The sequence below is a fragment of the Strigops habroptila genome, chromosome 4 (assembly GCF_004027225.2).
Source record: "Strigops habroptila isolate Jane chromosome 4, bStrHab1.2.pri, whole genome shotgun sequence".
NCBI lineage: Eukaryota > Metazoa > Chordata > Aves > Psittaciformes > Psittacidae > Strigops > Strigops habroptila.
The window spans coordinates 73726998-73752931 of record NC_046358.1 but is presented as its reverse complement, the minus strand read 5'-3'; the positions used below and the strand labels follow the sequence as shown (position 1 = coordinate 73752931).

At 36.9% G+C, this 25934-nt stretch overlaps 1 protein-coding gene across 41 annotated transcripts in view; it reads left to right on the top strand.

Annotated features, from left to right (window-relative positions):
* RBFOX1 (RNA binding fox-1 homolog 1) overlaps positions 1-25934 on the top strand; it is a 1252174-nt gene that overhangs the window by 1160381 nt on the left and 65859 nt on the right. For 38 of the 41 annotated variants that reach the window (XM_030482277.1, XM_030482275.1, XM_030482292.1 and 35 more), the window contains 2 exons: positions 5549-5602; positions 20898-20978. In XM_030482277.1, coding sequence (XP_030338137.1) covers positions 5549-5602; positions 20898-20978 — 135 coding nt within the window. The remainder of the gene's footprint in view (positions 1-5548; positions 5603-20897; positions 20979-25934) is intronic. The other 3 variants (XM_030482283.1, XM_030482276.1, XM_030482305.1) reach the window with 1 other exon arrangement.

Genomic DNA, 25934 nt, shown 5'->3' with positions numbered 1-25934 from the left:
CTGATAGGAAAGTGTTACTCTCTTCTAGCTTTGTGTAGTGATAATGTTGGAATGAATGAAGTAATCAGAGGATTCAATTTTGCTTGGATGGTGGAGGCAGGGAGACCAGTAAGAAGAATGTCTCTTGTCAGGCATGAGATACTTTCCAGTAACAAGACACGCATCTAGCCAAAGATAATTCTCTGTGTCTTCCTTCCACAATTTGTTACAAGAAATGGACAAACTGTAATCGGGTGCCGCTTCCAACTTTTTTTCACTGGAAAAATCTAAATTCCAAGCTATCTAAAAAAATTCCTTCTAATACTGACCTAAATTGGTATACTGTTGTACATTAATGATAGAAAAATAATCCACAGATATTTGAGAGTTTTGGAAGCCATACGTTTTAAAAATGTTTCTTTTGGCAGTGTTTGATCATGTGCTTGAGTTGTTTGCATTTGCTAGTTCAGAAAATTCTCACAAGTTCCTAACTCAACAACAAATAATAATACATCAAATATTAAATACGTCAAACAATAATACATCAATTGAAGTTAATTACAATTACATTTTCCAGTTTTATTAGACTGTGTAGTTATAATTATTTGCTTTTCAGTTTATTTTTTCCCATCCAGTAGAAGGCAGATGACATCTACATGTACATCAGTAAAAGTTTCCACAGACAGACCAGACTCTTTTCCGTTTTGAAATATAATGGATCTTATTTTCTGCATCTGAGATCTCTGTAACGAGGTTTTACTAAAACCCAGAGCACACAGTGGCTTTATTTTTTAATGAAAGAGCCAAAACTTTTTCCTACCACTGTAAAAATAAAATAGTGATGATTTTCATTTGACGTGATAATTGAGCTAGTTAAAATGATCTGGAGAGGAAGTCTGAAATTCCTCATGCTTTCTCAGAAACTGCTTTCTTCCTCATTTTGTATGTAAATGTGGAACTTGGCAAATGATGCAGATGGGAAAATCTCCCTTTTTACTGGCTTTAAAACATCTCAGTGAATCTATCGAAAGAAACATGAAGCTTGAGTGGATCACATACTATTTTGTTGCAATAAGAAGCTAAATTAACTATATGCATATGTTACTATGAACTTTGCTATATTGTAATGGTAAAAGGATAAGAGTAGTTTTGGCATAAATGATAATGTATATTTTGTGTTCATATTACCCTAAGGCTACAAAATTGTTAAACTGGCAAATAACGTATTACATATCATCAGCACATCCAGTGCTAAGGGAAGGGGAGGCTGCAAACAGAGATGTGAGGATTTTAGGAATCTGATTTTAGAGGAGATTCACCTCTGTGTCCTGCACTGCAGGATTACTTAGGTCATACATTATCTTTTATTAATATCCAAAACCAGAATGATGAAAATCTGCTGTTTCCCACGTGAAGTGTTTTGTCTGTCATTTTTCATCCTGTTCCATCTGGACTAGATCTCACCAAACGTAGGAATATCCTGTTCAGTTCATAAAATTCAGCATTTATGTTTGGGAGTCTATACATCCAAGGTGGTAGGATGGTAGGCACGTAGGATGTTCTCTTACACACCTTTTGATGGTTATCTACAAAGACAAACTCCGTAATTCATGATTTTTTTTATTTTTTTAGTGTCTGAGGTCCCCTGAAATAAACACAAAAGGAGGATCATGTTCTTCTTACATAATCATTACAAGTGATAGGGAATGAAGTGTAGACATGCAAGGTGCTTCATTTAGTTTAATCAGTGCTTGTATTATCAGTCATCCTGACATTGTGTGATTCTAGTCCTTTATCATTTTGTCAGGAATTAACCAGTGCTATAGCTGAATATTAAAGATTATTGTTGTCTAAAGTAAAGGTCTCATCTTTTAAATAAAATATAAGGCTAGTTTTGCAGTGTTCTTCTATGAGAATATTAACTCTTGCAAGATGCTTCTGAGGCAGATAGCCAGAAACATTTTGTTTGCACATGCCTATCTCTCCAGAACTGCTTCTTTTTTTAACATGTGGCTTATTTTTCAAATAGTTTGTGGTGACTGACATGTTATTGACAGGTACTCAAAATATAGTTGGGGCACATATTATGTGAAAACATCAGGCACTAATATTTACTGTAATCTAAAAATAAGATACACTCCGTTTTGTCTTTCATTCCTGAATACTGCTGGTTCTTTGAATAATAGGGGTCACACTGTAAATATGATTGGAAAAGTCAGTAGCTTTTAAAGCAGAAAACCCTAGACTTTTTAAAAGTATCTGCAGCTTCATTCAAAAAAGTGGCTTGCTTTTGTGTCCTAAATGGTTTTTGAAATAAGTATGCTTTCCAGTGACTTCTGATGGTTGCCAAAATGAGCAGTTTCTAGAAGAGCTTTTTAGTGCAGATTTGTTATCACTCAGGATGATTTTGATGGCTCATCTGGCGCTTTGGAGCTAGAGCTACCTTTTCTTTGCACATTAATTCAGTGTCAGGAGTTCTATTTGTTGGCAGAAATACTTCGGAGACATTTTTGGATGTTCCAGCCTATCCTTTCTCTTCTGCTGTCCATATTGCAATTCAGGGTGCTTATCCAAATGTGGCAGGGAATAGAGAATTACATGCAAGTAGATTCAGAGAACCTCAGCAATGAATGAGGAACTTGAAACAGAGATCAGTAGAGGGATAAATGTGTTTTAAAGTTTATACTTGGGGTGCCTTGAGTTTGAGCCTTTTGTTGCCCTAAACTTAGATTCAAAATCACAGCTAGTGACTATTACCACAGTTAAATTCCCTCTCATGGCCCTTTCCTCCCTACTCTGCATGCAAACAGGAAGAAAGCAAACCATGTCGCAGGACTTCTTTCCCACCAAAGCATTCCTCCAGCCACACATGCCTGTCTGGCCTATGAAGTGAAAATAATCCTCTCTGCGTTGCCATGCCCCACTTCCTACCATGCTTGTTACACTGTGTGGTATGATTATTTTCTTCCCTTTTGCACACTTAATGAGCATTTCTCTGGATGACTGTACAGGGATTGGGGGCAGGCAGAGGGGTTGGTTGTTTCCTTGTTTAGTTTTTAAGTTTTGAGCTTTTACAGTTTCAACTTGAGGAGGAGATTAATATTATGTCAGTAAGAAAAATGCACAAAATTACACCCACTGCAGAGAATTTGCCTCCTCCAGCTGCTGAAGTAGGGTTACTTGGCAGCTGCTTGCTCGGATACATCAACTACTATCACACTTGATTAACCCACACAGCTATGGGCCAGCACATTGCTAGCTGACAAGATAAAGTTAAGTTTAATTACTGTTATTTTCATGATGAATTAAGTATTTCCTGTATAAGCTGCAGAAAGTTAGATGAGACAGCCATCTCTGTAAGAGAGGTAAGGAACTGAAATATGAGAGTGGCTTTCAGCTGTGAAGAGCAATCTGCGTCTTCCAAGATCTTTTCTTTCTCTCAGACAAATTGTGGTGCTGTTGGTGTAACTTAGAAGCTGAGGTGTCTGTCAGCTTCTTTAACAGCAAAAGCTGACAGATACAAAATTCAGTCATCTTTCATTCTGGGTGGTGTTGATCAGTGGTCCTCTGACGAAGTTATGAATGTGAAATATTAAATTTTCCCTAATCTGTAAGAAGCAAGATATTTACTGAGAGTCTCAAAATTTGGGTGATTTTCTATCACACAAAATTTGGCTAAGAGTATTTGTTAAACCGGGACATTCCTAAATATAGTCTTGCAGTATGTAAAATTGAAGGGTCAGGTGAGATATTTTCAGGAGGAAAGTAATTTTAGCCTTTCTTGGTTGGCCACTTTTCAACTTCCATAATTGTCTTTTAGGTATGTATAGCAACTGCAATCATTTCTGCAGAGTAGGTTTCATGCAGTGCTGCTCTTTACTCTGTTTGAACTTACGGGTTGCATTTAAAAAACACTCCTCACCTCTGGTACTGAACAGTTTAGTACTGGTAAATGGTTGCTGTGCATCAGATAGAGATAGCAGTATTTTTAAAGGGTAGGAATAGTTTTCTTTTGTATTATTATTGAGATTTTGTATTACACTATTTCAGTCTTATAATGCATTATGGTTTTATGATCTTCTACTGTGCTTTTACATTACATGATATGGCCAAAGCAGAATCAAGCCTCAACACAGTTTGCATTTAAATTCCTATAATCTTGGCTCTTCTGATTTTGAAAAGTCTTGCTGTCTTGATCGTATTTTGTTTCCAGCAGCTTAGTTACAGGATCTATTTGAAGTACCACAGCTCTTGAGTTCACAAGATGCCTTTGCTCAGGTTTTTTTTTTCTTAATTCCCATTTACAGATGTGCTTCCCACTCTGCTGATTCAAGTGTGCTTTTGGAAAACCCCTAATTTTTCAGTCTCTATAGTTCAAATAATTGTTCAAACTCTTAAAAAAAGAAACCCAAAACAAAACCCCCCAAAAAATAGTGTGCGTGGGGGTGTTCTGTGGAGTTTGGAGTTAAATGGGAACAGATCTACCTGTGAGAAAACAGCAATAATTGGCACTTCACCACAGCTGAGAATGCTACTGAGTTTGCCAGTTTTCTCCTGCTGTTCTCTTAGCCCTTCCCCTTGAGTTCCTTCAGCATTGCTGTCTTTAGCATCACATATGCTTTGAACACAGGCGCTGCTTCTGCAGCGAGCTTGGGCATTCCAGGCTTACCTGGAAAAGCCACATTGGGTCTAAGGACACAACAGCAATTTGTTGGAGTTTGGCCATAACATGCTGCAGAATATCTGTTGGTTCTGGGCTTTGGTTTTATGCCAGCTGTGGGAGGACAGGGATTATTCAAGACAAAGGCAGCGGCTGCAGTTGTAGCACTTAAGAGCTTTGCAGAATGTGACTGGAACATTTTCTTACATGCCAGCTACTTTATAGCAATATGCTAACAGCATTTATCAGCTGTAAATGCAGGCAGTGCAGTCACGTTTGGTACTTGCCTGTAATTGTCCTGTTCCAGTGCAGACAGCCTGATGTACAAATGCAAATGGAAACGAAAGTCTCTGGTGTTTGACTGGGATCCCACAGTGCACAAATCTCTTTCATGTCACAATAGACATTCTCATATGGTGTCTAAACTTTCATTTTTCCCAGAGTATAATCAAATTATCAGATTTTGATTGCCTTGCAACCTTTGCTATTTCTGTCCAGCAGATGACCTGTTTTGGCCTCTCTGGCTTGTAACCAGAGAGTTAAAGCAATGAGAAAGAACTGGTCTACTCTGCTGCTACGTGATACAGGGATACTCGAACTCGTTCTGACTCAGTTGCATAACTTCAGGCAATAAGTCCACAGCAGCTTTGCATTGCAGCCAAGCTAATGCACCTGATAGTTTACTCCAGTACTAGATGTCTAGAGAATGCCTTGTTTCATTACTTATTTCCATATACTTCAGAGTCCGATATTAAAGATCAGTAATCTAAGATGCCTATAAAACTTTCATTAAAATGACCTTTTTGAAGCCATTCTATCTGTATATCTCTATCCAAAACTAAAATGTAAAAAATTATTATTATCACTAATTTCAATATTAACTCCATTATGTTTTTATGTTTGCTGCAGGCTGGAAATTAAATCCAGTTGTTGGTGCAGTTTATAGTCCAGAATTCTATGCAGGTAAGGATTACGCTATAGTTGTCCATGCCATGTTTTATTTCTGTGTTCTTTAAAACATGCAAAAGTACAGAATATATGTTTGGTGTGAGGTTTGGTTTCTTTGATTCACATTATCTGCAAGTCATGTACAGATTTGTGATGCAGGATTTTAACTTGCCTACTAAAGTTTATACAGAGATATATGAATACCTTTTATTGGAGAGTAGATAGTATAACGTGAAATGTACTGCAGTATCCCAGTCTTATGAGGTTTTATTTTATATATATTTTATTTTAATATTTCATTACAGTCACTTTCTCCGGAAATTATTTAAGCAGCAACAAAAATCTATATATGTATTTTTTTGTATATACATGTACATTGACACAGATAGGGATAGAGTTTCTTTTTTAATAATTTTTTGTTGAACATTTTCCTGTAAATTTTATTTTTAGCTGTTGCGTTTCTTAAAATTTTTGTATTTTAAATCTATATTGTCACTCGAGTCTTCATTGAGACCGAATTCTGATCCTGGTTACAATTTGGAGTTAATGAGGTACAGCCTTTTTCTGCTGGAAATCAGTCATGGCTAGCAACAGTTTCTAAATGTGCTTTAGCAACAGTATTGAAAGCAAACATGAAACCCAGAACCCAGTTGATTTCAAGAAATTTGAATCCTGCCTGTAAACATAATCACTAGCAAGTTCAAAAAGAAAAAAAAAACATTTTTTGAAAGCTAATAATTTATATCTGAGAAATAATCATAGTAAATCCAGATGTTTCTAATAGGGAATAAAGATACTTTCCTTCCTTTTTTAGGTTCCAAAGTCATACATAAGTCTTCCATGATTTGCATGGGTATTCTGGGAATTTTTCAGTTTTCCATTTGGATCTGTTTTTCAGTTGTCTGGGTGCATGTATACTGGATACAAATACCTGATAATGTTTTTAAAAACAAAAATATCCCTTGTCACACACTTGGGTAATGGAGAATAAAGAGGTAATTGTAGAATGTATTCTTTACAGCAAGTAGAGAGCAGATACTAGGAAAGTATTTTTCACAAATGGTGGTTAAGGATGGGAAGAGGTTGCCCACAGAAGCTGGGGAATCTCCATTCATGGATATTCAAGCCTGCAGTCTTCAAAGCTGAAAAACTGTCATTAGTTCAAGGGACAGCAAGAGATAAAAATTGTTAAATAGTACTACTGTTACAAACGGATATTTATGTTTAAAAAGCTGCCTGTGATACGTCCAATGCCATCTACTAAGAGAGATAAAAATATTCCAGTTAGGATAAAAGTGGCACAGTATAATAAAAATAGTAACTTGGCATTCATGGAATTGTAAATTCATTGCAGGCAAAATTTATTTCCTTCCTTAATGTATGCCTGCATTGAAAACAGGAATTTAACATTGATCTCATTTGAGTAGTTAGTGAACCAACCCTGAACCTGCATAAATTAGAAAGTCAGAGTTATTAGTCATTTTATATAAATGACTTTGAGTTAATGACAAATGTAATAATATTCCCATAGTACAGTAATCAATTTTCTAACGTGTATGCAGAATTAACAATCTGACTTATAATTGTCTCATGAAGTAGGGCATGAAGAGTTCACATAGTTTGTAAATTAAAATCAATATTTTCAATCTCTCCTGAAGGTAATTTTCCTAATTTACTGGACTTTTCCCTAACATTTGTTTTGTCTTTTAATTATAAAATGGCAGGTTATTGATTTTTTTGTATAACCTCCTAAAGTCCCAAGTGCATTTTTATTGCCAACACAAGGGAGGTGTTTGCCCTTCTTAATGAGAATCTTTAATTACCATTAGGAGAGTATTAATTTAATTTTGTGAATTATGACATGCACTCCACTCCACCAATGCAGAAAGTTCTATTAGGATACTTCATGTATTTCAGATTGTCTTTCTGTTTATACATGCAGGCAGTTGTTTTGTTTTGTTTTGTTTTGTTTAATGCATATCAAATGCTTATTTTCTGTATTGACTAAAAGATAATTTTTTTCAGACATTTAAACTTTGTTTTCAGCAATTTACTTAAAAATAAACACATAAATAAATAGCTCTGTGTGGATCTTGTTAGAAAGTGAAACAGTAGAAGAGCAATGCAGTTCCTGCATGCTGTAATAGAATACTGTGACATATCTTTCCTTTTTGGTTCCCACCTGCCACCGTATTTAGAGAAGAAGCAATTGCACTTTTGAAGATTATAAAATTAGAAATGAGATTTTCAAGACAGCCAGAATTCTAGTTATTTGGTGTAATTATTGTCTCCAACATTGTCATGTTAAAATTGAACCATCACTTTCATAGTAATGTGCAAGAAGTTTCTTTAGCTCCTAATAAATGATGAAAAATTTGGCCACTTCTGAAATAAAGATGATACATTTTCAGAGAAACTGTTGATTTAAAGTATCTTTAATCTTAATAAATAAGTAAAAAACCAGAAGGTTATACAAAGCTGTCAGGATGGCGCTGATGAATGGCAAATTCACCCGTTTCTCAATTGCCAGTGAAGACACATGCCGCAAGGCTTAACTGTATTGTACATCATATCTGCCAACTCATTTCTGTGATTAAATATTCCATCAGTGCAGGCTATAAGGCGGTAAAGCTTAACAAGATTCATAAGATGCACCACTTGAATACACATAACTCACTTCCTTGGATAGAGAGCACCCCGCATGCAAAAGAAAATTAGAATTGAGTTAAATTACTCCATAAGACAAGATCAATAGAGAAAGGAAAAGATCCCCTAATGCAATGCAAATCTAAGATATAGTTATGTCCTGACAACTTGAAGCAGACAATTAAAGTCAAATAGGGAGGAACGCAATGTAAATCAAGCCTAAAACCTCGAAGATAACGGTAAACAGTAGGCCCAGTGACATGATTGTTATAGCTCTGCTTTTTTTTCTGAGTGTACACTTCTGTAAAAGAAAACCTTTATTGAGGAAGTACATGACAGCTAAAAATGGAGACTGTGGAAGATGCATAGCAGATGCACAACAGACACTATGTAAGTGAAGTATTACTTGAGGACTGGAAAAATATATTTACAAAACACTGTAGATTTCCTGAGTAGCCTTTCTAAGACTGTTTTCCTTACTTTGAAATACTCATGCTGTAGTAAATTAGAACACTCCAGAAACACGGCTATGTCACGTCGTAAAATTAATATGGATTACCAGTGAGACATTCATTTGAAGACTGCTGTTGTAATTCCGAGGTTTAGCAAGTGTCCCTCATAGCTGCTGCCTGTGGCCATGCTGGTGAGCTGGCTGGCTGGCACACCACCTGCCCCACCAACTGGTCCACTACGGAGTCCTAACATGACTTTTCATAGAAAACAAAAGGACAGTGATTTTCTGTCCTTTCAGACATTTCACAGAATGGACAGCATTTCACAGAATTCCATTTTTCCATATATCATAACTCATAGGTAATTTTTAAAAAATTGACTGATGTCCACATAGTCTCCTTCTAGTAAATAAAAGCATGTTAATTAAGGTTCTTTTCTTTCTCATGAGAAAGAAATGCTTAATGAAGTTGTTATTTCCATTTCCGCTTATCTTTTCCAGTAAACTATGTGAGTTGTTAGGCAGGTCCTAATGAAGGGATTTGTGAGAAGCACCGTGTGATTCATCTCACAAAGTCCTCATGGAAACTAGGGAAAATGTTTCACTCATTTGTGCATCCATCCAATTTTAAATCCATCCCATAGTGACACATAATTTTACTATGTTAAGCTATAGTCTGTTCTCTTCCCCCATAAACTCATCTTTAGCTGGCAAAATAGATTTGCAGTTTGGTTTCTTTTCTAGTAGTACTCTGGTACTTACTTACCATAAGTTGTTACATTCTTTGTTTCTGTGGGGTTTTTATAGTGTCATTTTTATCTGCGTATTTATTTTTATGTAGTGTATAGTTTGCCTGTAATACCTGGCCTTCCTTTCAGCCTCAGGCAGTCTGAAAGCAAAGTTCCATGTTGTTCCTTTCAGTTGTTGCGTCAATCAGATCAGTCTTTTAAAGCAGATAGCTTGTGACACAATAATGCTATTTTAAAAAACTTTGTCCTTTCAAGTGGTAGAGTATGTGTATTAGAGCACACACCTGATGGAGAGGCTTCTTTTTGACAGTTCTGGTGTGCAACGTCGGGGAAAAGATGTTACAGAAATTCCCTGGGAATCTTCTTTCAGAGAACAGTTGAATTCAGTGATCCACACGAGAAAATATTCTTGTCTGGTCATAACCAACAAACAATACTTAAAAATAAATCAAAATTTGAATTGGTAGTGGAGAAAGAACTTGAGACTAGTGAAGAAGAACCATTAGAACAAGTCATAGAGCACAGCTTAATGACAAGTAGTAGAGATCCCATTCGTCTTTTGCTGTAAAGATTAATTACGTAATATTTCTCTTTAATAGTCAGGAAGTGCTAGAAATCTTTGAGAAGCTACTTTCAAGAGTCATCCATGTACCTGAGTAGTTGTATTCACTTGAGAAATAGTCTTAACTCAGTAAGGAAACTGATGTAGGCACCAGTTTCTTGGTCAGGTAGAGGCTGCAGGATGGTTTGGGAAATTTCCCTCATCAGTTAAAATGGAAGAAAGGGGAAGAGCATGTACTTCTTACTATTTTATATGCTCTTAGAAGAGACACAAGTTTCAGATGCCTGGGACTTTTTAGCATGCTGTGGATTTGGGAGCTAGAAGTATCCTCCGAGAAGCTGATTTTGTAATAAACTTCCTTTCATAAGTTTGTTTAAAACTTTGAAATATAGTGTTCCATATAAGTAAGAAGTACCATGGTACTCACTCTCTCTCTCTCTCTCTCTCTCTCTCTCTCTCTCTCTCTATATATATATATAAACATGCACTTAAACAAGAGGAACCCAGGGGAAGAGAGGATGCCTGTATGTTTGCTAACACTAATTCTCTTTGTTCATGTCTTAAAGCATCTATTTCTGGATTGTAAGAGCACCTGGGATTCATTTCATCTTTCTAGTGTTTCTCTTTGAATTTAAATGAGTCTTGCATAGGCTCAGCAAATACCCTGGAAACACTTCTCAGTGAAGGTGTTTGGAGTTTGTGAAGCTGAATTGCTTCACAGCAATTCTAATATGCTTGCACAGCAATTCTAATCGTAGGGTAAAAGTTCACTGTACCATGTCTCTAAAGCATAATTTTGATGAAAATTTGCGGTCTGTCAATTTATAGATTTATTAATTTTACAATTTGATTACATACACTTAGATTTGAACTTATCCCTCAACAAAGCATATTTTCATAAATAAACATATTCTCAATATTATTAGTGAAACAGTTTAAGTAATTTTTTAACTAGAGAAAAATAATGATTGTTTAATATTCCATCCATTATAAATAAATGCTTCTGTTCAAAGCATAAAACAAAACTGTAACTGTTGTTTCAAAAATCATAATGTTAAAGTACCATCATACAAATGATGACAGTCTAGTAGATTAGCACCACTGGAGGCAGCTAATGCATTTCTGAAACTTCTGTGGAGCTGTTACCAGCCATTATAGTGGAAATACTGGTTTAAGAAAGATTAATAAAGCCAGTAGAAAAATGGAATTTGGCATCTATACTAGCTATTTACTCAAAAAAATCTCCCAGAATTAATTATGCCTTCTGCTACATTATAATGAGTTTTTCGTTAAAATGTATGCCATCATGGAAACTTAGCAAGGATTGTTCAAAGAATGAAGCCAATGACTTATTTTGAACAATTAATTTAGTTAATTGGTTATACATTTAAATCTGGAATCAACCTATTTTTATCATTGTATGGAATTCTGCACATTTAAGAGAACTTCACAGATACTGTCAATATTACTCTTATAAACATGTCTCTGGATGCATATTTAATAACACAGTATACACTGAGGCTTTGATACTCTTCTGATATGATCTCTAAGAGAAATTCCATACATTTGATGATTTCGTGGTAAATCTTGAACTGTAGATAGAGCTTAATACCGGAAGTTAGAGAATGGTTAAGGAGGGAGTTCCTGCTTTTTCAGTGTAAAAATTAAGGAATTTTGACCACAGCCTGGTATAGAGGAATCATTTGAGACTGGATTATGATGAATTTCTGCACCAATAGAAGCTGGAAAAACAAGGAACTGTGAGTTTACTGAAAGCTGGAGTTCTTTCAAAACAGAGGAAAGGAAGTGTTTGGGGGTGGTGGTGTTTGGATCTGTTTGCTTATTGGTGCAGTCTTGCTGAGTTGTAGGTCTTGAGTTTCCTGCAAATCAGCCTGAGTTAATACTACTGAGATTCCCATTTGAACTAGTCTTAGGTGACTACACAGCAAAACCACGCTGACCTATCTCACTACTTGGAGTCAATTGATTTGGAGCTGTTAAGTGTAAGTTAGTGCTGCATCCCCACTACCATGCAGTAACAGCAGTGGAGCTGCTCAGTTCTCCACTGATAGGTCAGATCTCTGATGCTGAAGATTTTTCTAGAAGTCTAGTTATTGTATATAGACAAAGAATACTCTTGAGAGTTGATAGAGCTGGCATGGGTGCAAATGACAAAGTTGAGGCAGGGAGGCAAAGTGATGAATTGTTATATTAGCTGTTCTGGGATGGAAAAAATGTGTAGAATGATGTAATAAATAGAAGAACACAAAAAGTCTATTTAAATAGGTATTGTAAAGAAGGAAGTAGGGCCAGCGAATGGCTGCTGAAAAAGTGCATATTTGTTCAAATTTTTTTATTGTGGATATTATTGATCAGTTTTTAAAGGGCTAAAAAGAACATTAAGAACTCATTAAGAGAATCTTTTGAGGACAAACAATGCTTGGACTTCTTTTATTTAAGCATCATTCTGGTGATTAGTGAAAACATGTTCTATGGCTTCCTGATTAGTGACAGACCAAAAATAAATTAAGTAAATATGGTGGCAGCCTAAAACCATCTAATTATAAACATTATACTGGCATATTTTTTCCCACAACTGTCTCCATGGCCTCCTCTTGTTAACATTAGTTTGCAGCATTAGCATGGTTTTTAAGTATATCTGAGTATTATCCTCACTTGCCACATGGTGGCTTAGGATTTGCAGAGCAGGTTTAGTACATGTGAAATAGAATCATGGAATCACAGAATCATAGAATCAGCTGGGTTGGAAAAGAGCTTTAAGATCATCAAGTCCAACCATTACCCCAGGACTGCCAAGACCACACTAAACCATGTCACTGAGGGCCTCATCTATGATTCTGTTTGCAAGAAACAGCACTGGGAACTGTAGTGGAGGCTCCATGTGCACGCTGACAGTTTTATGTCATGCAGATTGGCTTTTGGACAGCTTTGAATCATGTGTGGTGGGATTGTCTGCTTCAGGGGAGACAACTAAACCTGGAGCAGAGTAAACTCTCCCGACTGTGTATGGTGTAGCTTTAAAGGCCAGATATAAATCTAGCTGGTTTATAGCTTCTGCTGCTGTCTCACTAATTACTTGGCAAAACAGGTTAGTTTAGGCATACGCTGTCTGGACCTGAGGTTTAGGCTACAATATGTGTGGTGGTTGTCTGATGGAATAAAATGGAGACTGTAATTCAAATAGCAGCTATGGATATCTGTAGAAAGCAATGGCTTAAGAATCTCTCAGAGGAAAATTTAGATCATCACTAAAACACTTGTTTGTTCAGGACTGGGTGGGATATTTGCAATGCTAGATAAGTTAGTAGCAGTTATGCAGAGGAATAAATTCCTCTGGTTAGAAGAATAACGAAGTTTTGAAGATCCATGTGTTCGAATGGGCAGTCAGGCAGACAAACTATTCTGAAATGTAAATTAATAAAGTAATATATGAAATGTAAAGTTAATACAGTTAACTGGAATGGTAAACAACTCTGCTATGTGTTAAACCTTGATTGCATATGTAAATTAATGCTAAAGTGGTTTAAGATTGTGATGAATTATATTGCAAACATACAGCTAATGTCTTCTGTTTCATCTTCTGCTTGCCTTTTTTTTTTTTTTTTTTCACATTTTGGGCATTGAATGACAAAATCCCAAATACATTTGCATTGTAACAGCATTTCATAATACTCACTGAGCATAAATTTCAAAGTACTGAGTTTTCATTCATTTCCTCATTTGTAGAGGTAGCTGAGACAAAGCTGTGCTTTACAATGGAACACAATGTCTGTCAGTTTGGTGCTGTCAGATTTTCTTTGTGAGAATTGTTTGGGGAAAATCTGCAAGCATAGAACTGCTTCTAGCAAAAGGGAGTGTTTTGGAAAGTTTGGAAACATTGCATTACCATTTTTGTAATGTTTTTTCAGGCTCCTGAAATTCTGGAACCTGAAGAAATAGACTAACTAAAGCCAGGATTATGCATGATGATTCAATTTTTGCTCTCTTACATTCTCAGTTTGACATTCAGAGTAGAATTTTATTTGTAAGTTAAAACCTGCATGCACTGGGGTAGGCAAGTAGAACTGAGGGTTTAGTAATTTGCACCTCTGCATCTAATTGCATTAGATTTGCGTCTCTGTCTTATTGATTTACTGAAATAGGTAGTCTACACAGAAAATAGTGTCTTGACACAACATGAGAGGATAAAGTAAAAACACATCTACTTGTAATCCCTCCAGGGCCATGGTGAAACAGTAGTGTTTGTGTTTGAGCAGAAAAGCTCCAGTTTCATTTATTCTGTGATTCTATTCATATTGCAGTCTCTATTCAACAGGCAGATGTATAATGCTACCCATTTTACTTATCAGCAGAATATATTTTATATTCTCAAGTATCCTATTTCAAGAATAGTATAATTTCAGCTCTGAGTTTATATTTATACTTCAGAATTGCTCTCATGTTTGTTTCTCAAAGTTACAAATGAACCAAGTTAAGGTTACAATGAACCAAGAGTAAGTAGCCATCATTTACCTACCTTTTAGTCTGCCAGGAGGACCTAGAAAGGTTAGGAATAAAGATTTGATTTTCAAAGGTCCTGAACAGCTTCAATAGGAAACATTTCCCAGTGTAAGGTAATGGCAGTGAATATCACTACCAATTTATGTGCACCTGAATTTGTGTATGTGTATATATGTATCTTATAGTTAAAATACTTTTTAGAATCTTTGAGAATTTTAATGGATCAGTAATGGATATACCTTTTAACTTCTCACTGATGAAGTGGGTGAAGCGTTAAAGCAACTCATTGTGTTGAGAGGCAGGCAAAGAACGCTGGCATGGGAGCAGAGCTTAAAAGAGTTTGCCACTTCCCAGTTCCTGCGCTATCCACAAGGTCTTTCCCAGTCTAAGGCACCTCAGTACATATTGGTAAATGGTTTGATCAGTTGTGTATGGTATGCCAGGTTCTGGAAAAAGAGAGATCCTTTTTACCTTGTGATGAGTTACAGATACAGCAGAAAGAGGTGGGAAGAAGGGAAGTTAGGAGAACCTCACACAAAATTCCTACCTGAGCTGCAAACTTTGTTGCTAATCCAGTTTTTGCTTACATGATATAAACACCTATCAATCCCACTAGGTGACTCAGTACACTGGATACCGAACATGTATAAAAAAGAGATCCCATTAAATATCGTAGACACACATACCTCCAAAACCTCAGTGGTTTTTGTTTGCTTGTTTTCTTTCTCCTCCTGTTTTTAATAATCTATGTGAGATTCTATGTGGGTGAGGGACTTACTACATAAATGTATGTATAGAGCACAGATTCTCATTCTCATTAGCAGCAGCAAGTATACACAGGTTATTCAATAAATTAATGTATTTCATATTTGCTGTCAAAAGGTACTACAGATACTGATTTGGACTTAAAGAACTCACCTTTGGACATACTATTTCAGAATGTCCTCCCTAATATGCAAGTTTCTTTTTTAAATGAAATTCATAACTTTAAGGCAATTAAATACAGGTTTTGATTGTATTTTTAACATATTGGAAGAAAAGAGGTGTGTGGTTTCGGGTAATGCTACTTAATTCTTTGTTAATAATGGAAACAATCCAATGTATCAATGAAACCATCCATTACTAGTTCTGTTAAAATCTGAAGGACTACTATTCCACTTAGAGAAAGATCCCAAATAATTGAAGGCACTCACAAAGCATTTTTTTTTAATTGACTGCATATTCAAAAGCATTCTAAGACTGTATAGCTTGACTATTGATAATGAAGAGCTGAGAGCACTTAACAACTATTATGCATTCAGCATAGAGGCTCTCTTTAAATTCCCTAGTCAGACGGAACAATAGAAGCTAACACACATTATTGTTGTACGACAGTGGCCTTTTAGTTAGGTGTTGCTGTCCATGTCTCTGACACATTTTGAAGTAACCCATCATAGAACAATATTTCAGACCAGAACAAAGATAATGCTGTTTCTGTCTGGAAAGACCAATACTAAATTACACTTTTAGAACAGCAAATCAAGAGCTGACATAGAGTGTTTGTGAGGATCCTTGACACACTAGCAAATCTCACGATATGTTCATGAGAGATGCAGCTTTATAGTTTCCTTTGTGTATCACTTATTGAAGAGAAAATAAGTGTATAGGCATAATAATTGTTGCAAAAGGTATGAAGAGCAACAGTGTTTAGAGTGTCTGAGAACTAACCCAGGGAGAAGGTTGGACTATGTAACATCCAGCTGTATTGAGAGAAAGAGAAAATGGAGTAGCAGTCACTGAATTTAATAAACAATTCAGCTTTTAGATTAGAGTAATAAAATAGCATTTTTTAATAATATAGGCAAAATGGGACACAAATATTTGTAGCCTTTATTCACATTTTCCTGTACGTTTGTTTGGAGGGGGTTTTTTTGTTAAACAGTATTATAAAATGAATGAACTGGTACTTAGTTGCAAAAACCAGAAGCTCTTACTGGTAACCCAGTAGAATAAATATGTATAAAGAAGAGCTACTTTATCTGGAAAGCTAAGTGCACAATGGATTAGAGTGATATAATCTTCTCCTTGTGTGTAGTAAATTACTTTGTTCCTATATTATAAATGCTCATTATAGCTACGTAAGCACTAATATCCAATGTAGACCAGCCCTGGATATTGACTTGATTAATTTCTGCCACTTAAAATGTTTACGTGATTACCCTCTTGTTATGATGCAAGTAATTCTATGCTATAGAGAACTCAGTACCACTGTCATTTTCAAGTTGTCTGAAGAGCTTTATATGAAGCAGTGGTCCTTTAGGATTCCCAGAGGGTAAGTAGGAAATTAGTTTTTCCCCTAAGTTTCACTTCATTACATTCCAGGGCAAAACCCTAGCTGAGTGCTACAGTGCAACTCCTGTCCTCTTCCTTTGTGTAAATCCCCCCAAATTCTTGGGGAATAAATAACAGCATTGTAAATTGAAAACTTTTTGTTTGTAGGCAAAGGTACTAAAGCCATATATACTGGGAAGTGATGCATTTTATGCTCAGGTTCTTGGTAATCATAGATGAATTTATACAATCCTGGTGGTGAAGGTTTCTAAAAGTTTCATCTACTTCCCATAGCAGGAGAGAGCTGCGATCATGGCCTTGCAACACTGCTAATTTTACATCAGCAGCATAATTTTAGCTAATTGTATGAAGTCTTCTTCTGCTGAAAGTGTTTCAATTTATACTTCTGCAAAGGATGCCATGAGAGATTCCAACTAATTGTGCAAATTCTTTCTAACTTATTCCAGATCTTTACTTTAGGCTGTCTGTAGTGCTGGTTACGCATAGTTAAAAGCTGTTTTTAGCAGAAGTGATTTAAAATCCCTTATAATTTCCTGGAACATCCTCCTGTAGCTGATCCTGGGTACTTCTTAGCTACCTGAGTATTTGAGAAATTCAGTGAACTTCATCATATGTTTTGTATGAGCCTGTGGGTACCTCATCACTAGTACATTGGTATTTCTGCTTACGCTATGTAGATAGTTTATATCAGTCATGTAGTAATTAGACACAAAACTTATTTTTGAAAGTATGAAAAAATCAGGAAGATGCTTTTAGTCAGATATCTTGGAACCATTAGGAATGTAATTTTTACTATTCTAAAAATATTAATGACTTCACAACATTTTCTTCACAACCCTGAATATTTTTAGAGTAATTATTTCCTTGGAATAGCTAGTGCTTCAATGAAGGGCCTGATCAAACGGTACATTCTTAATCATGGACTATAAGAGAAAACATGGGGGGAAGAGAAGTATGAGTGGGAATATTTTTTGCTCTGAAAAATAGTTTTTGTCCGGGCTGGCAGCCTGCATGCCAAGCATGAGTGGTGCATGTGTCTGGGGGGATCTCTGCCAAGGTACAGCAGTGCTTGGCAACAGCACCGCAACCTGTGGTGTGCTTGCTCTGCCACCGTGGACCCAGCGGCACAACTGCCTCGGTTTCCCTCTGCCCTTGGCCTGTCTAAAGCTCTCCTATGTGCCCATAGCGAACACATGCTTCAGATACATAAACTAGTATTTTTCTGATCCTTCTGATGGAGCGAGTTGGGAAGGGGTTTCTACTGATGATCCCGAAAATCCTGTAGCACTGGTCACAGGTCTGCTGTGACCAAACAGATGCTTATATTAGAGAAAAGCAAAAAGTCATGCAGATTGTCCTTAATGAGGAAATACCAGCCTTAAATATGCTGGTGCAGAAGGCATTGTGAAATTAAAGATTGGATGACTGTAAGTTTTTGAAGTTCATCAGCTCCATGATATTATTAAACTGCAGTTTGAACAGTAATATTAAGAACTATATATTAAAATCCTCTTTCTTAAAAACAAAACCAAAACAAACAAAAGAAATAAAAACACCTATATTCAGTCATGCTAGAATTTAATATTCTAGAGGAAAAAATAGTAGGGTTTGGTTTTGTTTGGGTTTTTTTCCATTAGGGAATTTATAAACTGTTTCAATGTTCTGAGTTTATCCAGAAGATCTTATTGTAAATAATTGAATCTTTCCCTAGTTGTATTAATTAGAATTTAAATATTTTTAACACCAAAATTGGATGCAGCAAAAATAATCTTTTGTCACAAAAGTAGATTAAAAAGTTCAATATTTTTCTAACAAAGTCTTATAATAGTGGTTTAGGTATTAGTATTAATTTTATGTACAAATTTGAAAGCATATTGTCAAAATAGAAAACTATGCCACAGATGAAATACACTCTAGTAGCATGGATGGAAAAGCATCTGTTTTGAAGTACTTTCATTAGAAATTAGAAGACTAGAGTAAGGAAAATTAGATTTGTATGAGATGAAATCAGAAAAAATGTAAGAATGTTAGCTGCAAAAAAATAGGAATGGTCTGTGGACCATGGAACAAGTGAAGTGTCATCTGGAATTTATGTGGAATAATATAAATAAACTATAATCCTAAATTTCTAAAAACCTTTATATATTTACTAAACCTACTTGAAGTCATTATAATTACATTAATTTTAAAACCTAATGAAAATTACTGAATTTAGTGATTCCTTTGTGCATTTGGCTCTGCTGGATGAGCGCCTCTGTCTTCAGCTCACTCTCATTTTCAGGCATCTGTGGTAACAGAAGTTTTAAAGCATCTATGATGTTAAAATACATCCATATTCCAATGTACACCTTCCTAGTGTCAGGTGAGTGTGTTGATAGGTCCTGTTCATCATTAGCCTGAAAATTACGTGTGCCTTTAGGATCTCAGTAGGTATATGTTCATTTAACAGCTTCCAGTTGTGGATTTTTGGGGAAGGCTGAGAGGTAGATATTGGTATATTGGTATAGTCAGTTATGTGCTGTCTTAAAGTAAGGAAGAAACCAAAATTTTTTAGTTTCTTTTATCTTTTGGATTAGTAGTAGATGGATGGAAAAAACCTCAAGCATCTCCAAATCCTCTTAGTTAATGGGTATGCTATTGTCTGGGAAGGCTAGAAGCGTAGTACTTCATGACATTTCCAGTGCTCACAGCTAAATTGTATACATTACAAGAGTTATTTTTCTTCGGTTTTCCTATATTTCTTCTTTAGATGGCAGCTGCAAGCAATAATCAAAGAACTGGTTAATGATAGTTTTTTTTTTTTTATATATATATTTTTGGAAAGAACTCTGGTAACTGAATGTAAGTTAAAATTGCTCTTATAATACTACATGGAAAGCATGCCTACCATTTGCAATTAATCTTTTCCTTCCAAGCATATTTGATTCAACTCTGTTGAGTTACATTGCTTATGTCAATGCACAACTTCTAAAATCTCACAAATCTTCATGTAAATTTAATATTTTTGAAACTGCATGAGTCACAAATCCTGACAGCTTGAAGTATGTCTGTGTATGTGTATATATAATTCTTTGTGTGTGTATACAGGTATATATACCTGTATCTGCAAAAGCAGATGTGTCACATCCTGCTTTTCCTGGTAGGCTGTATTCCAGAAGTGCAGAAATGTTTTTCCTAGTATGAAAGTATAGTTGTTTCTTCCTCTATCTGTATTCAGCTAAGACTGCTAAAATATAATTTTAAGGAAGATGTTGAAATACATGGCATTTTATTTATCTTCATTAAAAAACAAACAAGCAGAAAGCAATGAAAGTAAGCCAGAACATCTGTCATTTGTTCAAAATGAACATGCATTGCAAAAATGTTGTTTTAAATTGATCTGGTTATTTCTTTCTTCTAAAAAAAAAAAAAAAAAAAAAAAGGTTTCGTTTCTTTTATTTGGTTTTGTTCTTAATCCAGAATCCAGTTTATCTACTGGAAAGTAACTTATGTATTTCTCATTCAGGCAAAAAACGGTGAAATCTTCACATGTATTAGTAATTGCTTGCACCAGTGTTAATTTCAGCCATGTAACTGAGATTGTACTCAGCCTAACGTCTGTACATGGGACCTTTGTGGTCTGGTTTATCTGCTGTGTTTTCTCAAGTGGCCTTTCGTTTCAGGCAAGGGTAGGGAGAGGAGCCGGGTGGGGGGGTGGGGCTGGTGGCTCCTGTTAGCCCCAGAGCTACCAAGGCAGCTTGTGTCTGGGAGAGCCAGGGCAGAGATTGGGAGAGCAGCTGGGGGGGGACTGGGGGGTGCTATAAACCTGCGCCAGCTTCTCCCTCTGATAAAAGGGCATCCGTATTTGGGGAGATGTCTTTGTTTTGCTTTTTCCAATGTAAAATTTTACGTGTTTATTGGGGCTCTTTCTGCTTTGAAGTCGAAGGACAAAAAGTGCCCCAGCTTCACTGCACTGCTCTGGTTCTGACTTTATTTCTGTTTTGAGATAAAAATTGAGGTTTAGTACGAGTGTTCCAAAACCAGATACCACTCTCTCTCTCTTTCTTGTAGGCAGGGTGCTGCTGTGCCAGGCAAACCAGGAGGGATCTCCCGTGTACAGTGCCCCCAGTTCACTAGTATACACATCCACAAGTAAGCTAGTGTTATGGCTCTTTTTTGTTTTGTTTTGTTTTATGACAAAAGCACATTAATGTGAATTAAGCCCCCTAAAAGTGTAAACTTTCCCAATAGCTCTTGTTAAGGTAAATGTGGTGTTTATAAGCAAATGTAAGTAATGTCAACAGATAATTCAGTGGTTTTAGTTGCCTCTTTATTCTCAAAGTATATTTTAAAATAATAATTTAAAAAATACCTATATTATGATGTTCTACAGAAACAGTCAAAATTTCTACAGTAACAGTGATTTTTTTGGAATCCAGTACTGTTGTGCACTCTGCATTTTGTGTAGAAGACGAAGTTGTGTTTCTTTTTCTGTCCTGGTCACAACTGTGATTTAAAAAACAAAAAGTCTTATATTATGCCATCATTTGATTGTGTCAGGAAGCAAATAGACATGAAGTCTTTTCACAAAAGGAAAAAACTGTGTGCAAGTGGGTGTTTTAAATTGTAAAATGCTACCCTAATAAAAATAGTAAAGACAAACTGAAACAATAGATACTGCCATCAGCCATTTTCCTGTACAAAACTTTGGGGTAGAAATGTGTCCTCTAAAATTCTGAAGAAGAAGCAGAACCGCTTCTTCTCAGAATGTTTTACGTGGTATTGGTGGCACTACTGATGCCCATTCTGAGTCTAGTCAGATGAGAAGCCTATGGCTGAATGAAATAGTAATAATTGCTGCTTGCTGAAGTAGGGCGAACAGCAACATTTGCTCCGTCTTCATAGCTGTCCTCTGTAAAGAAAAAAATCTACATTGTCTGAATTAACAACATTATTGCATATGCTCTTTATGAAGATTGCACTCAGTCTAGAATGCAGTTTTACTCATTTAAGGCTTATCTAGTCTACTAAAATAATTAATCGATGTTATTCATTAAAACCAGAAATGAGGACAAAAGAGTTCCATAGAGGTCCTCTCTACCGTCATGTAACTCTCTTATGTTAAAGGCTATGAATATCATCCCTAGAGCTGCCGCTTTTATAATATAAACGTGGGACCTACTTGCAAATGAGGATTCTACAAATACATAGTGAACTAACAAAACATATGAAGTGTTTTAAATTCAAAATGAAATTATCAGTTTAAACTGCATTTGGTTCCAGGTGCTCCAAGAATATTTTGTCCCATGTCACATTTCCCAAGCAGTGGTTTTTTGGTTTTGGTTTTGGTTTTAATCCTTGTAGTAACAATGAAATACTGCTTAAATCAATATTCGCTTCTGACTGAAGTAGCAATCTTTGACTGAAAGTTATTTCCTAAAAAATTATCCAAGCAGTTCATTCATTTCACTGTTAGGGAGTTTCTTGCAGGGGAATGGGGCAGTATTTTTTTTCTGAAAAGTACTGAAAGTAAAACCTTTTTTTTTTTTTTTTTTCCAGTTTACCCTGTTCCTCTCATCTCTCTGAGTTCTAGCCTAGGAAATTTATTTCAGGGGTTGCTGTTTACATCATACAGTATTTTCACTATTATTAATTCCCTAGATTGTCATGTATAGCTAGCTAAGCTCTATACTTCACTGTTTCCATTACGTCTCACAAGTCAATTTCTTTGAAAAATCTTATATTGCAGTGGTACTTCTTGAATAATGATATCCTAACAAACACCTGTTTGTTTTCAATTATGCCAAATACATAAGTAAACAGACTTTGCCTATCTGCCTCCCACTGGGCAATGTGTAATACACAGTTTGATAACAGAGATTGCTGGTAGCCCTTGCAGTAGAAATCTTTACACTTTTGTTGAATCTATGTGTCTGAAAGTCATGATTTTTCTTTTATTATGTATAATATTTTATATTGCCAAAATATAGTTTCCCCCACAGGGTCACAACTCCTAATAATACAAAATTACCCTGGTTACTAATGATTGTAATTATTTAATTTTATGGTTTTTTATTTCTCCTTGTTACAAAATTTTCAATAAAGGTGTAAAATAGTTCCATTTCTATAGGAAATTTTACTAAGAAGTGAATAGAAATGAAGTTTGAGTTTTGTCTGATTTTTTTTATTATTTTATAGACCTTCTATATTCTGGGTTTTATGCACATTTATAATATTGAAATGATAACTGATAAGTCAACATTAACGTCCAGGAGACTAATACTTCTACTGTTATCATTCCATGTAGACAACAGTATTGCAGCTTTCATTTTGAATAGTTTGATAATCATTTATTCTGTTACCGCCAGTATTATAACTGTGTAATATTTTAGAACAGCTTACAATGTAAGAATGAAGAGGTTTTAAATTTGTAATTTTTAACAGAAGGGAAAGAGTCAGCTGAGATTTCTAAAGCCATGTGAGAGGTTTGGAGTTCATTAAATACTAATGGCATTTAGGAATTTTCAGATATATGGAAGAGGATGGTCCCCATTTTTAGAAATGCTGCCTTTACCTTGACTGTTCATCTTTTGATCCCAAGTTATATTCTAGAACTGACACATGGTAGTAAAATACATTTTTCTTGATTTGGCTAGCTATTTTTCTCACGTAACTTTCTGACTTTTGTTTGTGTTGGTCACTAGTAGTCTCCAAACACTTTTACCCCATTTTTTTTTTGGCTAGCCATAAAGAAGAGTGCATTTCTTGGAGCTACTCTTTCCCTGCTGGTATTTTATTTCCCCGGAACACATTTTATGTATGACGTTGTACATTTCCTGGTACAGTAATCAGTAACACCTCTGAATATGGCAGGAGGTGGAAACATGGCTCTACTTCCTTCCATCGCTTCTGCCCCTTCATGTAATACATAAAGAAATTAGCTGTTTCTTCTGCAAGCAGTGGAACAAATCGTAGAATCATAGAATAGTTAGGGTTGGAAAGGACCTTAAGATCATCTAGTTACAACCCCCCTGCCGTGGGAATGGACTCCTCACACTAAACCATGTCGCCCAAGGCTCTGTCCAACCTGGCCTTGAACACCACCAGGGACGGAGCATTCACAACTTCCTTGGGCAACCCATTCCAGTGCCTCACCACCCTCACAGTAAAGAACTTCTTCCTTATATCTAATCTAAACAACCCTGTTTAAGTTTGAACCCGTTCCCCCTTGTCCTATCACTACAGTCCCTAACGAAGAGTCCCTCCCCAGCATCCTTATAGGCCCCTTCAGATACTGGAAGGCTGCTCTGAGGTCTCCATGCAGCTTCTCTTCTCCAGGTTGAACAGCCCCAACTTTCTCAGCCTGTCTTCATACGGGAAGTGCTCCAGCTCCCTTATCATCATTGTGGCCCTCCTCTGGACTTGCTCCAACAGCTCCATGTCATTTTTATGTTGAGGACACCAGAACTGTACACAATACTCCAAGTGAGGTCTCATGAGAGCAGAGTAGAGGGGCAGGATCACTTCCTTCTACCTTCTGGTCATGCTTCTTTTGGTGCAGCCCAGGATACGGTTGGCTTTCTGGGCTGCAAGTGCACACTGCCGGCTCATGTTAAGTTTCTCCTCAACCAACACCCCCAAGTCCTTCTCCGCAGGGCTGCTCTGAATCTCTTCTCCACCCAACCTGTAGCCATGCCTGGGATTACCCCAGCCCAGGGGCAGGACCTTGCACTTGGCTTGGTTAAACTTCATGAGGTTGGCATCGGCCCACCTCACAAGCGTGTCAGGGTCCCTCTGGATGGCATCCCTTCCCTCCAGCGTATCAACCGAACCACACAGCTTGGTGTTGTCAGCAAACTTGCTGAGGGCGCACTCAATCCCACTGTCCATGTCGCCAACAAAGATGTTGAACAAGACAGGTCCCAACACCGATCCCTGAGGGACACCACTTGTTACTGTTTTCCAACTGGACATTGAGCTGTTGACCACAACTCTTTGCGTGTGGCCATCCAGCCAGTTCTTTATCCACCGAGTGGTCCATTTATCAAATTGATGTCTGTCCAATTTAGAGACAAGGATGTCATGCGGGACAGTGTCAAACGCTTTGCACAAGTCCAGGTAGATGGTGTCAGCTGCTCTGCTGCTGTCCATCAGTACCATAGCCCCATCGTAGAAGGCCACCAAATTGGTCAGGCAGGATTTCCCCTCAGTGAAGCCATGTTGGCTGTCACCAACCACCTCGTTGTTTTTCGTGTACCTTAGCATGCTTTCCAGGAGAATCTGCTCCAAGATTTTGCCAGGCACAGAGGTGAGACTGACTGGTCTGCAGTTCCCTGGGTCTTCCACCTTCCCCTTCTTGCAAATGGGGGTTATATTACGCTTCTTCCAGTCATCAGGAACTTCACCTTACTGCCATGATTTTTCAAATGTGATGGACAATGGTTTAGCAACTTCATTCGCCAGCTTCTTCAGGACCCGCGGATGGATTTCATCAGGTCCCATGGACTTGTGCACATTCAGGTTCTTAAGATGGTCTCGAACCTGATCCTTTCCTACAGTGGGCCTAAGGTCTTCATTCTCACAATCCCTGCATCTGTCTTCCAAGGCTTGGGCAGCGTGGTCAGAGCATTTGCCAGTGACTACTGAGGCGAAGAAGTCATTAAGAGCCTCAGCCTTCTCCAAGTCCAGGGTAGCCAGTTCTCCCAATAGCTTCCGGAGAGGGCCCACATTGTCCCTAGTCTTTTATTTGATATGCACCTATAGAAGCCTTTCGTGTTATCTTTCACATCCCTTGCCAGTTTTAATTCTAACTGGGCCTTAGCTTTCCTAACCTGGTCCCTAGCTTCCCGGACACTATCCCTGTATTCTTCCCAGACCGCCTGTCCTCGCTTCCACCTTCTATAAGCTTCTTTTTTCCCTCTAAGTTTCCCCAGCAGCTCCTTGTCCATCCATGGAGGTCTCCTCGCCCTCCTGCCACACTTCCTTCTAGTCGGGATGCAACACTCCTGAGGTTGTAGCAGGTGATCCTTGAATATCAACCAGCAGTCTTGGGCCGCCCTGCCCTCTACAGCTTTATCCCATGGAACCTTACTAAGCAGGTTTCTGAAG